Source organism: Solanum tuberosum, unplaced genomic scaffold, assembly GCF_000226075.1.
Source record: "Solanum tuberosum cultivar DM 1-3 516 R44 unplaced genomic scaffold, SolTub_3.0 scf00691, whole genome shotgun sequence".
In the NCBI taxonomy this organism is placed as follows: domain Eukaryota; kingdom Viridiplantae; phylum Streptophyta; class Magnoliopsida; order Solanales; family Solanaceae; genus Solanum; species Solanum tuberosum.
In genome coordinates this window covers 81,854-98,786 of record NW_006239605.1, presented here as the reverse complement: position 1 = coordinate 98,786, position 16,933 = coordinate 81,854, and the positions used below count along the sequence as shown (strand labels likewise).

Genomic DNA, 16,933 nt, shown 5'->3' with positions numbered 1-16,933 from the left:
TTTTTTTTTTTTGATGACAAGGGAAACCCGCAGCCGCTACCCTTTGGGTGCGCACAGGGTAAAACTCCCGCTCCTATGCAATAGCTCGCAAACCACATAGGAGAGGTAAACCGCACTAGGCAAACCTGGTGCGACGAGCTCGACCCAGAAGGCAAACCCCTTGCTTTTGCTGGCAAGGAGTTTCGAACTTGAGACCTCCAACATGGAAGTCCCAAGCTTAAATCACTAGGCCACCCCGAAGGGTTAATCATTTATTTTTGTTAGACTATTTTATAAGAATACTCAATAAAATTAGTGGCCTATATATATTTGTGAGTACTCATTTATTTTTATTGACTATTCTTATAAAATAGTCTAACAAAAATATTTGTGAGTAATCATTTATTTTTGTTAGGCTATTTTATAAGAATACTCAATAAAATTGGCCTATATATATTTGTGAGTAATCAGTAATCATTTATTATTGTTAGACTATTTTATAAGAATTTTAAATACTAACATGTTCATTTGTCTGCACTTGGATGATGTTATAAAAACTTTATTTAGATGTTATAAAAACTTTATTTATTAATATGAATATTTGAACTTCTAAAATATTTCGATTGTTTTTTTTCTTCATTTTTAATGCTATAATTTTTTTCTGTACTTTTTTTTTTGTGCAATCTTCAAAATATTGTTTTAAGTGAAAGTAATATCATAAGATTCACTTCTAATTTTTTTTGGGAAGCCGCACACTTGAGTCACTCCTGTTCTTTTCTTCTCTTAGCATTGTTTTGTAATACTCCCTTTTCTTCAATTTAGATACTTTCTAAATGGGAAAAAGTCTATTTTAAAAAAATACATATAAGATTTATATCAAATAGTTGACCCTCATACTTTGAATCGAAAATTAGTTTTCCAACACTAAACTTCATCATTTTTCTCAGTCGCAAGTCTCAAGAGGATGTCACATATAATTTCCCTGATATGACAAGACAAGAGGTGCTAGAGCTATTCTTTTTTTCAATTTGTCAGTTACCTTTTAACGGGTCCATTTTTGTTTGCTTGCTCATTTTCTCTTTCTTTTGTTTGTTGTTTTTAAGGTATATGATACATGCCTTTTGCGCTATAGTGCAATGCCAAGGCAAAAGCAAAAAGAATACGAGGAGAAACGGACAATTGAGGACGGTGGAATATGTTTGCATCGTTTCGATATGTTGGGGAAAAAATGGGTAAGTCGTATGTTTGGTCATTAGTCGTATTTTCTCAAATGTCTAGTGTAGTTTCATTCTTTCAACTTAAGGGACTATTTTGAACATACATTGAAGCATAATTGATCATTTATGTCATTTTCTCTATTAAGTTTAATATACAAACTTGCTGTGAATTTTATGAGAAAATGATACTGTATAGGCGCTGCTCCCAAAATAATAACCAAAAAATGTAAATAGTTTTGTTCGACTAGCCAGTTTTTATACTTGTTTTTGCCCTTTCTAATAACCGTGGCCGAATGTAGTTTTTTTTGTTTTGGGATAGAAGTGTGATTTTGGTAATTAAAGGACGACTCCATTTCATGTGATGTTTGATTGAGATTGTTTTTTCTAGTCAAAGTTATTGCAACCTGGAGATGTTAAAGTAAAGCACGCGTCAAAGGAGAAAATTGAAGCTTACTTAAAACAGATGCCAAGGACAACAAAAGTTGAGGTCGTAGAAAGAGAAGGAGGACAATTTATAAACGTTCTGGATATTAAACGTTGCAATGAAAGTAAGCTTGTAAAGCTAATCAACTGCAGGTGGAAGGATTTGACAGAAGCAAAGAATTTTCAGGATGAAGTAACTCGAGCTTTTAGAGGCCGGGTGATACCGGTGAAAGATATTAATGTGGCTTGGAAAAATTTGGGAAACAACCTGAGGGTGAAAAACTTCAAGCAAACAATGTTTAAAGTAGCTATTTTCACCGAGGCCGAATATGCAATGCAGTGCCGGTTGAAAGAAGGCGTGCTTTACTCTTTCTCTTCATATTAGTAAGTAAATATATTATATTATTTTGCTCGTCTCTTATTTTTATAAATTTCAACATTGGATAATGTTGTCTCTTTTTGTAGTTGCGAGTTTGAGGACGTTGTCAAAACTGAATTCCCTGATATGACAAAAAAGGAGGTGAGCTATCATCAAACATTGATTTCTTTAATTTTTAAAATCTTCTCATCGATTCATTTTTGTTGTTTTAAGGTATATGATACTTGTCTTTTACGCTACGTTATGGCACCAAGGGAGATTCGACATATATATAAAATACTGAGCACAAGAGATGAGTGCAGAAAATTGTGCGATTCTCGTTTTGGGGAAACTCTACGAGTATAAGTTGTATTTCGTGCATTAGACTGTTGCTTGTAAAGTTAGAATAGTTGAATTTGCATTGGTAGTTGTTGTCGTAGTAGAGCGGTCTTCTCTTCTCTTACTACCGCTACAACGATTGATGTTTTGATTCATTTGTTGCTCCCGTTTTTAGTCTGAAGAGGGAATGTGTTTATGTCTTCATTGTTACAAGAAGGTAGCTTGGATATCAATTTGTTATGAAAAACAATTATTCCCTCAAAATATGTTTCATTTTATGTGATTGTATTTTGGTTGGATATGGAGTATTTTAAGAGACTTCTTGTCTAAATCTTGTGGTTTCAACAAGTCAAAGATGTGTGTGGTTGGTCCTAAACATCTCATTATGGGATAAGGTGAAAATTTTGAAGTTAAAACAATTCTCACTAGTCACTAGTATATAATCTAATCCATTTTATGTGATATATAATCTATTTTTTTGGAAAAATTACCTTGTCTTATATTACATCATATAATTAGGAATTACTCATAATAAATGTGTTTAACTACGGAGAATAATCTATTTTGGGTTATTATAAATTGAGCTAAAAAGATGATAAATAAAGTTAATAGGCTGACATTTTGCATAATTTTCCCGCAAAACAACCTTTTATGTGATAAACATCTTCTTGATTTTCTATTGAAATCTATCAACTTTAATCAAAATATGTCACTGAATGCTATCAATTTCTCTTCCAAACATTCTAGTTCTTGACGTCCACACTAAAAGGTACAACTTAGGATGAGTATAAAAAAGTTCATGGTTTAACAAATCAAGAAAAATTTCTTCTACAAAAAAAAAGAAGTAAATATCGAATCAGATTTTTGTATTTCAAATTATCTTACAGCAATATCACTTTCATTCCAACTCCAATGTCATAACATCAGAGAGAAATGTGGATGAATTGGGTAGAACCAACCTATAAGGAAAAAAAATAAAATTCAAGATGGTTTAATCGTTTACATCATAAATATGAATCGACTAACAATCACATCGAACAATTTGGGAATCAAAGAATTATGTTCAGTTAAGCAGCGACTATAAATCATGAAGCAGAGGATAGAGGATCCACATTCCGAATCCTTTAATGCCAAAGCTTTAGGCAAAACCCTGCCGGAACTACAGAAGCTCTCTTGCTTGAAATAACATCAGAGAAAGTATCAACCAGCTGCCCGGCAAGTGATGCTGGATCTTCGATTAGGGTATCAACAAATGCCTTGACAATCCTAACATCTTGTGGTGTAGCTCTTAAGCTATACCAGGTTAAGAACTTCTGCCTGAATGTCTTGTCAATATGTCCACCACACTCTAACCATCGAACTACTTTGACGTAATACTCAAAATCCTTATCTCCAGTACCAGCACATTCTTCATGCCATTCTCCAACTCTCTTCTTCGAAGAACAGCCAACTTGTGGTCCATCCTCCTTCCCTGATCCATTATCGAGATCCTTGCTGCAATGTTCTGATTTTCCTTTCCGCCCAAGACTTCCCTTCACATTCTCCATCTTGCAGGGCGTAATAGGTAAGCCAGCTTCCACACCACCTACAAACGGTGTAAATTCTAAGGCAGTCTGGAGAGGTGCATTTGACCCATTATCAGTGCTCGTCTCTTCTGTTGTTTGAACATCTGAACACTGCTTGTTCTCAAGATTTACAGCATCAGTATTTGGCAAGGAGGTTACTTTTACAATGCTATCTTCCTCATCACCTAAAGATACCATTACTCCTTCATTTCCTATATGACTTTTACTAGCAAAGGCGATCATGGTGCAACACAAGTCTGTAGAAATTGCTTTATCAGTGTTATCACAACAAGAAAGACAATTATCCCCTCTGTTCTCATCCTCATTGCTGCATAGCACGATGTTATTAGTTTCATCCTCCACTGAAGAAGGATTAGAAAGGTTGCTGCAATTTGTTGGTGGACTTTGACTTCTTTCAACTTCTAAGCTTTTCATGTTCAGATTAGATAGTTCATTTCCAGCTTTACTGGTGCAGAATTGAACTTCAAACATTCCCAGTTCTCTCTTGCTATCAAGGGAAATAATCTTGAGAACATAATCTGTAGCTGGCATCAGATCTGAGAGCACAAACCTAGTGTTTGGGGAAAACAATGTTCGAGTTGGTTCTACTGGATATTCCGTTTCAACAGCTTTCCGATGCCACAAAGTGTAACCAACAACATTCTCCATAGATGACCCTTCAGAACTCAAAACAACGGTCACAGATGAGGTAAAGACATCCTCAAATCTGACGAGCTTTGATTCTATCACCTCGCAATCTAAAAAATATAGCCCATGTAAATGCTGATTACTTCACTCGACTTAAATCAAATGAGTACCAAGCTTAGACAAAGAAACCAATAAAGGCATCACAATAACACATGAAGAGAAAGGGGAATCTACAGAATCAATAAAAAGATAAGGACAGTATCTATGTACTGCACAAACAAACCACAAATTAGAATGAGTATTACCTTTGACCTTAGCATTAGATGGCATTTCAGACACTCTCTCAGAGAGAAGGGCATCTATGTACTCAACAGCCAAGCCGCAAAGTTGCTGAACAGCAGGGCCAAATGAGAGCCTGTTCACTATACCTCTAGCCATCTTCACAGGCAAACCAGTCAAAGGGCCAACATCTGCTTCAAGCTTGTTCACTGCTTCATCAAGAACTTCATACAGCTTTGGGCAATTTTCGGCTCCAAAAGAAATTTTTTGGCTCAATGAAAGCCTATAACATAATATGTCTACGCGCCTGGTATCTCTTGCTACAATCAGTTGTTTTTTCAAGGAACTGCAAGAATTGGAGAAATAGAACATCTTTAATCCTAAATAATAAACATAGCTTGCATTTTAATTATAGAGGTCTGTATCTCACAGTAAATAAAAGAGTTTATGTACATGTCATTAGTTCTTTGACATTTTTCCTTTATGGATTCAACAACCATCTCACTAAACTAGTCAGCCGCATCCTGACAATAGTGGAAATAGTTCACTGTAATTCAATAATGCAATTGAAAATTAACTTCACAACAGAATTTTTTTAACATTTTGTAGCAGAGTCCAAGGAAAACACGTAGGATAATTATAGGTCAATTGCCAACTAAGATAATGCATAATAATGAGGTTCCTCAGGGAACACACTGATCTACAAAAAAGCATTAAAGAATCTACGAACAACAACAATTAATACACCTTAGTCCCAAAAAAGTTGGGGTTTGCTAAATGAATCCTCATTGATCATGTTATCCATTTAAACTCATGTCATGCCAATATTATGCAAATACAAATAAAAAGTAATAGAAGTTCTCCATAATTTTTTGAACCTACAAATCTTTGAAATGCTAAACCACTACTATAAAGTATAGGGCAGTAAAAGTGCTAACTTGTCTAAAACATATTTTCAACTAATAGGCATTGACTACAACAATAACATAACCCGTGTAGTCCCACAAGTGAGGTGTGAGGAGAGTAGGATGTATGTAGACTTTACCCCTACATTTGTGGGGTAGAGAGGTTGTTCTGATAAACCCTCGCCTCAAAAGAACAGGCATCGACTATCTAGATTTATTTATCCACTGTGCCCCACTTCGCTATGTCTGCATGGGTTCCCAAAGATTTTAGGTCCTTCAATGCATTTTCCTCCTCTTTTAACACTTACCCTCACAATGGTTGCACACCTATAGACCGGTGCATTACACTGCAGATCAACGCATGACATGAACAAATTATTTCAAGAAACCTTCGGACATTTTCCCCTCGATGTGTGCTACTTAAACAGTCTAGTAATATTATCATTTCTAATCTTGTCTAATTTAGTATGACCACAAATTCATCTTAGCATCTGTATTTCTTCAACATGCTTCTTGTAAATGTGTTTAACTTTCACGACCCAAGAATCACTCTCATAAAGAATTGTTGGTTTTATAACTATTCTAAAAAACTTACCTTTCACTTTGGTAGGCATCTCTCTATCATATAACACCCAGCAACACTGTTTTGTTTCAACTATTCAATTCTGATTCTATTTGTAATATCTTCATCTGTCATTTCATTCACCCAGAAAATTGCCTGCATGGAAAAAAAACACAAATTTCCTATCTTCTTAACCTTGTTCCTTTATTGCTTGAAGCTAATGACGTTTGAATTAGCAATAACATGAAAACGTGCCCCCTTCATCTTTGGGTGCAAGAATTCATCTCATTCAAGAACTTGCTTGGACAGCGTTACAATCTTTCTTCTCCGGTGAAATCTCGCTGCCGCACTAACCACTCATCGGCCATCTTCTTCACCGGCGCCAAAACTCCCTCTGACTATTTCTCTTTCACTTTCTTGGACCCTGACTCTAGGGTTTTTTGTCACCACCGCAGCTCGTCCATCACTGCCACTGCTCCGGCAAAGCACATCTACTCCAGCGACTCTAGAGTTTTCTTTCTCCATAATTCTGGGTTGGGTCTCAAGTTTCAAGGGCAGCAGCAGAACACGGACCGCTTACCTCCACCAGTGCTCCGATGAAGTACCTCCTATCTCCTCTTCAAGTTCCAGGTTCTATCTTCCCAAATTATTCCAGGTTCACATCAGGTTGCCTTCAGTTTTTGGATTTCAGATTTGTTTTCATTGCTATATGCATATCTAGAGTTATATTTCAGATCTAGTTTTCAGATTGGTTCCCTATATTGTCTTCAGATCTATCTTTCATTGTTAATTGTGTAATATTGCACATCTCTATCTCTTGTTCACTTTGCTCTTGGTTTAACTCTGCCCTCTGACTCTTCGTTTCTTGATCCATAGTGCCATATATTTCATAGTTCTTGTGGTTTCTCTGGTGTTAGTATTTTGGGTGTACCCATATTCTAGAGCTAGTTGCTTCTGTTCATTCTGTATAGTATTTCTTGCTTTTCTTCTGTTCTTATTATAGTTAATTAGTCCTAGACTCTCCGCTTGATTCAATAGTTTTAGTAGATTCTTATTTTGCTTACATCTTGTTTAATTTACATCTCCTTTGGTGGCTTTGGTGAACGGTGGTCGAATAGGATCATGTCCAGGGGGCAAGGGGAAGGGATGGTACATGAGTTAAGTGACCTCATCTTGTATCATGTTGGTTAGACCTCATCTTGTATTATGTTGGATAGCTCATCCGTAGCTAGTGTAAACAAGTATGGGCTCAATGACAATCCCTGGTGTAAATCCATAATTACAAGAACTCCTTCGCATTCCCTACTATAGTTCTCAGGCTAGTGAAGACTCTTTCATACATGTCTTTTATGACTTTTATATATATATAATAGGAATTCCTTTCTTCTCCGGCACGACGACACCCACCAAAGAACCTTTCTTTGTACTCTTATCATATAATTTTTCTAGGTCAATGAACACCATGTGCAAATTTTGTCTACGATAAACTTCCATTAATCTCCTCCACAAAAATGTAGCTCTACTGGGCATACACCCAAACTGGTTATCTATTACTCTTGTGGTGTCCCCAAGTCTATGCTCTATCACTCTTTCTCAGAGTTTCATCATATGTCTCGTAAATTTAATGCCATAATAGTTTGCAAAACATTGAATATCACCTTTATTTTAATAAAAATTGGAATCAAGGTACTCTTTCTCCACTAGTACAAAACGGGAAAAAGAGGAAACAACAAAAACTAGTTTGGTATGTAGTATTCATGGACTGTAGTCTGTACGTGTTCATGAACTATACAAGGCCTTCAATCCCATCCAATGATTTTTTGGAACAAAGTAGGAGTTGTTTACAAACTGGCTTATGGAGATTAGAATATCAACAAAAACTATCCTTCAATAGGATCCACAAAAGGAAGTGACAGACAGACTCACAGCTTATATCTATGCTTCCCAATTTTGAACCATCCGAAGATTCAATGAATGCTTACACTGAATAAGCAATATGCATGTAACATCAGAGAAACTAGAAAATAAGCCAAATACCATGGAATAACTGAATGTTTGGACAACATAATATTAACATTAGATTTGATTGGATGAGGAGAAAGTAATCAACCACAATATTCCATAAGTAAAACACCTAAAAAGATGTTTGAACTTTGGAAAGATGGTCGGTTGTCAGAAAAAATTTGTTAGAACTTCCTAAATATTAATGGTGTCATTCTTTTTTGGAGGAATAAATAGATCTTCTCAAATACTGTCAGAGAAGTAAATCTATATACATGTTCCATAATTCATACATGTGATAGATTGAATACAAGTCTTATTTTTATTGGTTTATACATTCATTCCATCAGATGTCCCAGTCAATTATATATCCAGGGCATGGAAATTTCAGTTAGTATATATCAAACTGACAAAATGAAATCCAAGTAACAAGCCCAAAACTAGATTCCCTTGGGAGGTCAAACTTGTTATTCTAATGAAGTACAGTTAGACTTCACATAGGCTAGAAGTGTCCAAGATATAATAAATGCTATATATCTGCCATCAGCAAATTCATTAACTATACAGAAGACCATACTTCTTTCTTCTTTTTTTCGGTGGTGTCAGGGTCCAACTTAGACACACCTCAACTAATTCCACCTGGATGTTACCTCCCACCAGCACAAGTACCGGGTAACTCTACCCACCAAACATGAATCCATACTTTCATGAATAGAAAATAACCTTGGTAGCACAACCAACATGTTGGCACTGATATCTACTTAGAATGGTCTTCCCCAGTAGTCATAGGAGTCCCTTTGACACAATAAAGGTTAAAATGCAAGGGCTCATAGCCAGCTGCAAATCTAACCCTTTGAGTCCATTACCCACAATTAGTCGATTATTTTGACAACAACACAACAATCGTCTCACAAACTCAAATCATATTATATAAGTGGATTAGATAAGCAAGTATAGACCACACCAATAATTGGGACATACCGCACTTAAGTGGGATAAGAAAAACATGGTGAATCCACAGACAATTGTAACAAATAGCTTTTAAACTCTAAGACTTGGATCAAAGCTTCAAAAAAAAAAAAAACTGGCAAAATATATATGTAAGGAGGAAAAATTCAGAAAATATGTAATAGAAATTTGCACTCGTATGACCTTAAAGGCTAGGAATAAAGCAGGCATCAAAAGCCTTGGTCATGCCACAATGTCATATGGTTTATTTAGGAAACATAGCATATAATGGGCTAAGGTTCCATTGTCGAAAAAAAAGGAGTGATTTGAAGATCTCAATACATCTATCTTTTAGCACATGTTAGACATCAAATTTCAAAATTGTTAATAGCCAATCTGACGAGCTTGTAGTGGCACAACAAGCTCGTTGAGCTCATAGAAAAGGAAAGGTATTCTCCACAGCTCCCACGAGCTCAATCATCAATACAAGCTTAGGATTGTAAAATTATGCAACACCATACACAAGGACAAAACTCCTCTACAAATTTGAAACTGAAATCATGGTTTGAAGCCTTAATTTACAGATTCATCTCCTTGTCGTCCTTGACACTTTCTCCAGAAAGTGCAAAGTCTGAGCCAACACTAGGGTGATGCCCAGATGTTAATCTGATTATCTTTCCTAGGCTGGTTTCAGGACATAGGAGGTCCTCGTCCACCACTGCATATGTCTCAGATCACTCAAGCTATTCATCTTCCAACCAACCTCACTCCATCAGCGAACACTTCCTTTTGATGAAAAAATAAGAATCTTTTGAACTCAAAACGAAAAACCAGAAAACTTTAATTAAAACAATATAATATATATATATATATATATATATATGGCTCGCAAGAAACAAGCTTAGTTTGTGCTCTGGATCATTCAATTCATCGAAGTATCTTAAAATTACTTCATGAATAAGCTCAACTTCATTTTCACTTGATTTAACAATATTTGCTTAAGAATGGCCTTTTACCCAGACCACTTATATAGACTAAAAGACTTTACCATTGAATAGTAGCATTACATTGTGGTTAATCAAAGGAAGTTCCGACAAGAGCAGATTCTACAAATTATTCATGTTGGAACTTTAAATGGCTACTGGATTTAGAGAGCAACTTTTAACACTTGTCTTATCTTATTTGTCAAAAATAGTGGTTGTTAGTCCAACTGTGTTTAATGGGGTAAAATGTTGGCCGGTCAAGAACTCACGCGTCCAGAAAATGGAAGTAGCAGAAATGAGGTTGTTGAGATGGATGTGTGGATATACTAGGTGAGATAATACTTCAATGTTCCTATTTTGCTAAGAAGCTATGTTAAGAGTTCTTGGAAATTAAGGTTGAATGAACAAGTCTTAGATCAAGTCGAATTATAAATAAGCAAGAACACACACAGCTATGTACATCATAGATGACACTTGATATGATTCTTCATTAATACTTCATATATCATTACCTTCTATTTTCTAATTTGAACCCTTAAGGAAAAGAAAGCCCCCATATCGGCTAATCATAAGAACAACAACTCTGATTAACACAGAAAAATCAAAGTGCACTTCCATTCAGGCTAGCAAAATTGTGCACACAATGATCTACAGTCTAACCACCAATGGGAAAGAGAAGAAACAAGATGCAAATATACATTCTCATAAGCGATTCAAGAAAAAAATAGGAAAATGAGTAAACAGATTCTGAACACTCTACAATTAGGCTTTTTCAGATGCTCATGTCGAGCATCTGTTGTGATAAATGGTCCAGAGTGCTAACATAAATTTGATGGAATAACTTATTCCCCAAAACACAGCATATTAATCCAAAGATGAAAGTTAAGTAGCCAAAACCTTGACGTCGATAAAAATACTTTTATAAATAAACTATAATACACATAATTTCAAAAAAATAGATAGAAAAGAAAAAATTCGGATGTGAACAAATATAGATGATATGCGAAAAAAACACTCTTTCTTATTGTGGAATCATAAAATACAAGATCAGATGAAGCTGTTAGAAGGCAATATAAAGAGTTACCTGAGTAGATCATTAGCTTTTCCACAGGATACACAATAAAAGGTGCCATTATTGCCCTTGTCTGATTTATCAGTTGTAATACAAGATTTTCTGTGCTTCATGGCACACTCAAGGTGGCATGACATCCCACATGAATCCCCTTGAAAAGGAGGCTCTGAGCTGCAAATCAACCATAGACTAGGGTCCTTGTTGTCATCATAGTTACGGCAAATACAACATGAACACCTTTTGCAAAATGCATCTTGGCAACTTAATTTAGCTCTGCAAGCCAAATTTTTGCAGTACACAACATTGGCTAAACTAACATTAGTATTTGTTGTTGAAGAAGTATTAGCTTCAATAGGAAAACGGCTTGGATGCTCAGCCTTTCTCTGCCTTTTGGAACTCCTCTGGCCACTCTCTGATGAAGGCTGCATTTCAAGATTAGATGTATTTTCATGCTCCAATGATTTCTTCTCAGATACAATTTTCAGTAGGTTTTCTATTATTTTTAATTTTGTCAGTCCAGTATACTTCCTTTCTTTTCCCATCTCTGCACATAATATCTGCAAAATCTCCTGACGGCTCCAAGATTGCAGCATTTCAGGGGCACCGTGTGACTGCTTTGATAATTCATAAACTAGTTCTCTCTTTTCCTCCATACTTAATTTACTGCACTTTGATGGATCAAGTGCAATACCTAGAACAAGAAAGCAGGAAAAACTTCAAACAAACAGGTTTGTAAATTATCATCGGATTAAAATCACTATGGTTAGCAAAGTACATTGGACAAGTCCATAGTAATAAAAACTGGGACATTTCTTTCTTCTCTTTCGTTTAAATCTTGTATTTTAAAATTATTTTTGTAATGTCATCTCATTTTTGAAGGATCTTCAAGCTAATTTTGTTCAATTTTCTTACTGCTTGTGGCTTCCCAGAGTAATGGAACATATTTTAACTGCAACCAGATCACCAGAAAATGTGAAGAAAAGCCATCATGTGTAATCAAATGCAAGTAATAGGAAAAAAAGAGAGATCACTCAATCGATAAACTAAAACTAGTAGATCAGATATATACCTCATATTCATTTTACTCTATTTAGGTCCATCTTGTCCCAAAACTAAATATTTTATCTTTTAAAGCAAATTTGGAGATCTCTAAAATTAGAGATTCTCTATATCTAACACTTGCCACAAAACTGATAAATATATAGCACTAACCAGATATGGGGCATAATATAAGTATAACTACTGCTAAACATTTACCCGAAGTTCCAAATTAGTTGGTATCACCTATATGAGTCATTTGCTTCTACCGTATTCTGCTCTTAGCAAAATTTCGTTTGACTCGAAGAAGTTGAAGGTCGTTTGTTCTTATCCTAAGCTAAGCCCTCATTGATTTCAAAATATTATACATATTTAGAAACAATGTCCCTCCATGTTATTTAAGTGTGCTCCGTGCTCGTTTAACACCTTCAATTATCATAGTGTTGCTTCTATAGATTCAGTGCATTTGGTGGTCTAAGTAGGGTGATCAAACTATGTCAGGCACCCTCCTATTTTATCCCCTACAAATTATATTTGTTTTATGACAAGGGAACCCGCAGCCACTACACGTTGGATGCGCACAAGCTAAACCCTACTCATGTGCTCACAAATCACACATGAGAGGTATACCGCACTAGGCAAGCCCCGTGTGACGAGCTTGACCCAGAATACCAAACCCCTGTTATCGCTAGCAAGGGGTTTCAAACTTGAGACCTCCATTATGGAAGTTCCAAGCCAAACCATTTGAGCCACCCTGAAGGATATCCCCTATGAGTGATATGTGCACTCTCTATCACAGTGATATTCTAAAAAATTTGGATGAGTTCATTTGGAGTTCTCAGTAAACATGATCAAACCATCTAAGAACAACATCCTAGTATATCCTATGTGTGTTCTACTTGTACCTTTTGTTACATGTGATCATTTCTAATATTATATCTATATGACCGAACATCCATCTTATATTTACATTTTTACGGTGCTCCTTTTTGAGGATATAGTAGGGCCTTAAAAGTCCAACATTGAGTCTTATGTAACACCTTGGTCTCACAATTGTCTATCGAACTTGTCTTTCACTTTGTTAGACATCTTCGTATTCAAATCGCACCTTCATACCATTCCTCCATTTCAATCATCATGTTTGTAGTTTGATTTTTTTAAGAGAATAATTTACATCATGTTTTAGTTTTGATATGTTACACCTTCACTGGTTCACGGCATTCTCCTGACGACTAAACTTATATATTTGAGATGTCTGCATCTTAAATGTCACAATTTGGCCTAATCTCATCTCAACATCATTGTTCTTATAGTACTATACTTATATAGTGCATATATTTTACCCTACTTCTACTTGACTTATAACTCTCGCCTTTTGAGTAAGTATCCAAAATTCCAACTTTTTACTGGCTCACTAGTTCTAATTATAAGCTAAACTATAACCTCAAGCCATATCTCTGGTGTGAAAAAATAAATAAAAGTTCGGATAAGTTGGTACTCAAGAAGGCTTTTATACATGCATTTTTCCAACTTGAGCCAAGGGTCTATCAAAAACAACCTCTCTACCTCACAAAGGTAGAGGTAAGGTTTGTGTACACTCCACCCTCACACCCTCCCGGCTTCCACCCTCCCTAGACCCTACCTTTGGGAACATTGGGTATGTTGTTATTGTTGTAAGTTGGTGCAAATCCAGTTACAGAAAATTCCTCCATATCTACTCTCATTGTTTTAACACTTGTCAAAGATCCATTGATTATAAGTCTTTCCCATCTATACATTTTATGTGAAATCATTATTTCATAAGCACTCTCTAAAAGACTTTCATGGCCTTCTAATCATATGTTTTCTCTATACCGATGACAATATGTTGGAGATTGTTCATTTCCCTATAAATTTTTCAACAATCTTCTCACCAAAAGAGTATCATCTTCCCACAAAAACTGAATAACAAAATCCTTTTTCTGCACGGGTAACTGCCTAAGAGGAAGAAAAAAAATCAGAAAGATCATTTGTACAAGTATAGAAAAGAAAAAAAGCACAGAAAAGGTAAATTCTTTAGCTATTTCTAGTTTGACTTCACATAATAGTAGCACTCAATTTCCATGATTAATTCCATACTGATCATATAATATGATTGTGTCATCATAAGGTAGTAATCACCTCCATAATTCAACTGTCCTCATAGGTGATCCTCCTTTTCTAAATTGTAAAATGTGAAGAATCACAACACAGTAGGCAAAGAAAAAAATGGCATAGTTGTCATCTTCCAAATATAATAATAACTAATACATACCCCAGAAGAGTAGGTAAGTAGGTAACCACCAACCCTAACACCCATTTCAGTAAACCAAACAAAATAAAAATCACAATGTGAGAAAGAATAAAAAACTAATTTTTTTAATACGTATGAAACAGTAACTAAATTTCATTTCATACTATGATATGCAAGAGATAATAAAAATTAATTATATAAAAAAGAAAATAAAAAGAGATGGGATCAACACCATTTCGTTATCAATAACACATTAGCAGAATAGAAAATAAACAGATCAGAAAATTTAACAGTTACTTCCTGTATCCCAATTCATTTTTTCTTAATTTGATCAATTATTGAAACTTGATTTGACTTTGTGTGACAAACCAAATAATACTCCTGTGAAATTGTATGATTCACCATTATTACCTTCAAAGGAAGAAGCATCCATGGCTGCAGGTCCAAAACAAACCAACCTTGCAGCTTAGCACCTGAAACAGCACAGATGTGATAATTTTGACCAAATATTGAACAAACAGAAGATAGATATACACAAAAACGTATTGCTCATCAGTTTCATGTAGCGTTAAAGAAAGAAAATGGAGAAACGAAATACCAGAAAAAGGAGATTGGAATTGGGGTCAGAATCGAGGAATCCATGAAGAGAGATGGGGTCTTCAACGTGGGCTTTTCGGTACCCGAAGCAGTAGTGATAGAGAGAGGTAGTGGTGTCATCTAGTGGTTGGTTACAAGAGGTGCAGATTTGGAGGACTAAAATTAATATTATATTTATGATAATAATAATAATAATAATAATATGGGCTAGTAATTACGATACGTAAGCCACGAACTATAGGACAAATTTTAAAAAAAGATGCTCTTAAGTGATCGGAGAAAAAAAAATGATCTCCATGACTATAAAGATAGAATGTAGATATAAAGTAGCACATGTTGTAAATAATATTTGTAGTTGTGGACGATCATTATTCCTTTTTGTTGAGTAGTGATAATATTCATATCTTCATTATTTTTTTTATTGATTATGTATAATTGGCATATGTGAAAAGCTTGATTAATTTATGATATTTTGTTTGAAAAATATTCATTTATGTCATTATTTTTTAATTTAAATTTTGCAAAATCATTTTTAATTTCAGCAAAATCTCAAACAACTTTTTCATTGGAGTTTTAGATCAAATGTACTCTTTTTGTTTCTTTTTTCTCAAGAACACATGAAGAACGGCAAGAACTCTCAAATTTCCAATTTCTTCAATTATTCACGAGATCATCTCAAATTTCAAGAGTAGCTTCTCTCTGAGTTAGATACCAAAACTTAATATCTTTTGAGGTCGAATTCAATCTAACTCAACAAGATCTACTTGAAATTTCTTCAAAGTTTTAAAACTAGAATATCCTTTAATGGTAGAGTTTTCTCCACAACTTGAAATCACTTGAAATTTTGATTATAGACTAAAAGAACACCAGTAAGCAAAGATCTAGTGTCAAAAATAACAATAAAACACGAATCAAAGTCATTTAAAAAAAATATTTTTCTAATAAGGACGATTTTTTTTAACTCCACAAATGATTTTTGAATTTTGGCTTTTTAACAAAAAATAAATAAAAATTAATGATGTAACTGAGTTATAATTGGTCACGTGTAAAAAAATGATTTTGCAAAATCGGAGTTATAAAATAATGGCATAAATGATACTACTAAAAAATTGTCAAAAAACGACGGCCAAAAGCGACGGACTGCGTCGCTTTTTTGGTCAAAATCGACGGAAAAATGACGCAGTCACCTCCGTCGCTTTTTAAAAAGCGACGGACTGCGTTGCTAAAAAGCGACAAACAGCGTCGCTTTTATTAAAGCGATGGACTACGTCGCATTTCAAAAAGCGACGGACGGCGTCGCTTTTCAAAAAGTGACGGACTACGTCTCTTTTTTACTTTGTTTTTTTTTTTTTTTTAAAAAAAGCGACGGACTCCGTCGTTTTATTTTTATTTTCATTTTTTTTATTTCTAAAAGGCGACGTAGTCCATCGCTTTTGTGAAAATTTTATTTTTGAAAATCCCATAAAAGCGACAGACTAAACCACACTATCCGTCGCTTTTTCTGCAATATATTTGACAGTAGCAGCTCGCAGCTTCTGCTGCCCACCTGCAAATGCAATTCAATTCAATTCAATTCTACACTATTCAGCCCAATCAAACACACACAATTATAAACAATCTAAACAAAACATAAAACAACAAACTTAAAATAACATTCAAAAGTATCTAAATCATAAATTAAAGACTTATAAAGTCTTTTAAAATTCGTTTCAAAATTTTAAAAAGTTCATAAATGTCCAGAGATCTA

The 16,933-nt window shown here is 34.8% G+C and overlaps 2 protein-coding genes across 2 annotated transcripts in view; one reads left to right on the top strand and one right to left on the bottom strand.

Annotated features, from left to right (window-relative positions):
* LOC102599048 (uncharacterized) overlaps positions 1 to 2,580 on the top strand; it is a 4,515-nt gene extending 1,935 nt beyond the window's left edge. Inside the window, exons 5-9 of the mRNA XM_006366839.2 lie at positions 927 to 981; positions 1,083 to 1,211; positions 1,585 to 2,003; positions 2,085 to 2,139; positions 2,212 to 2,580. Of these exons, the coding sequence (XP_006366901.1) occupies positions 927 to 981; positions 1,083 to 1,211; positions 1,585 to 2,003; positions 2,085 to 2,139; positions 2,212 to 2,343 (790 nt within the window). The 3' untranslated portion in view covers positions 2,344 to 2,580. The remainder of the gene's footprint in view (positions 1 to 926; positions 982 to 1,082; positions 1,212 to 1,584; positions 2,004 to 2,084; positions 2,140 to 2,211) is intronic.
* A 577-nt stretch (positions 2,581 to 3,157) lies between these two features.
* On the bottom strand, positions 3,158 to 15,331 carry LOC102598718 (VIN3-like protein 2). The gene is made up of 5 exons (XM_006366838.2): positions 15,188 to 15,331; positions 15,001 to 15,062; positions 11,292 to 11,970; positions 4,835 to 5,154; positions 3,158 to 4,639 (listed from the first exon to the last, which is right to left on the bottom strand). Exons 2-5 carry the CDS (start codon positions 15,020 to 15,022, stop codon positions 3,441 to 3,443), a joined length of 2,220 nt encoding a protein of 739 aa, XP_006366900.1. The 5' UTR covers positions 15,023 to 15,062; positions 15,188 to 15,331; the 3' UTR covers positions 3,158 to 3,440.
* Positions 15,332 to 16,933: the final 1,602 nt, after the last annotated feature.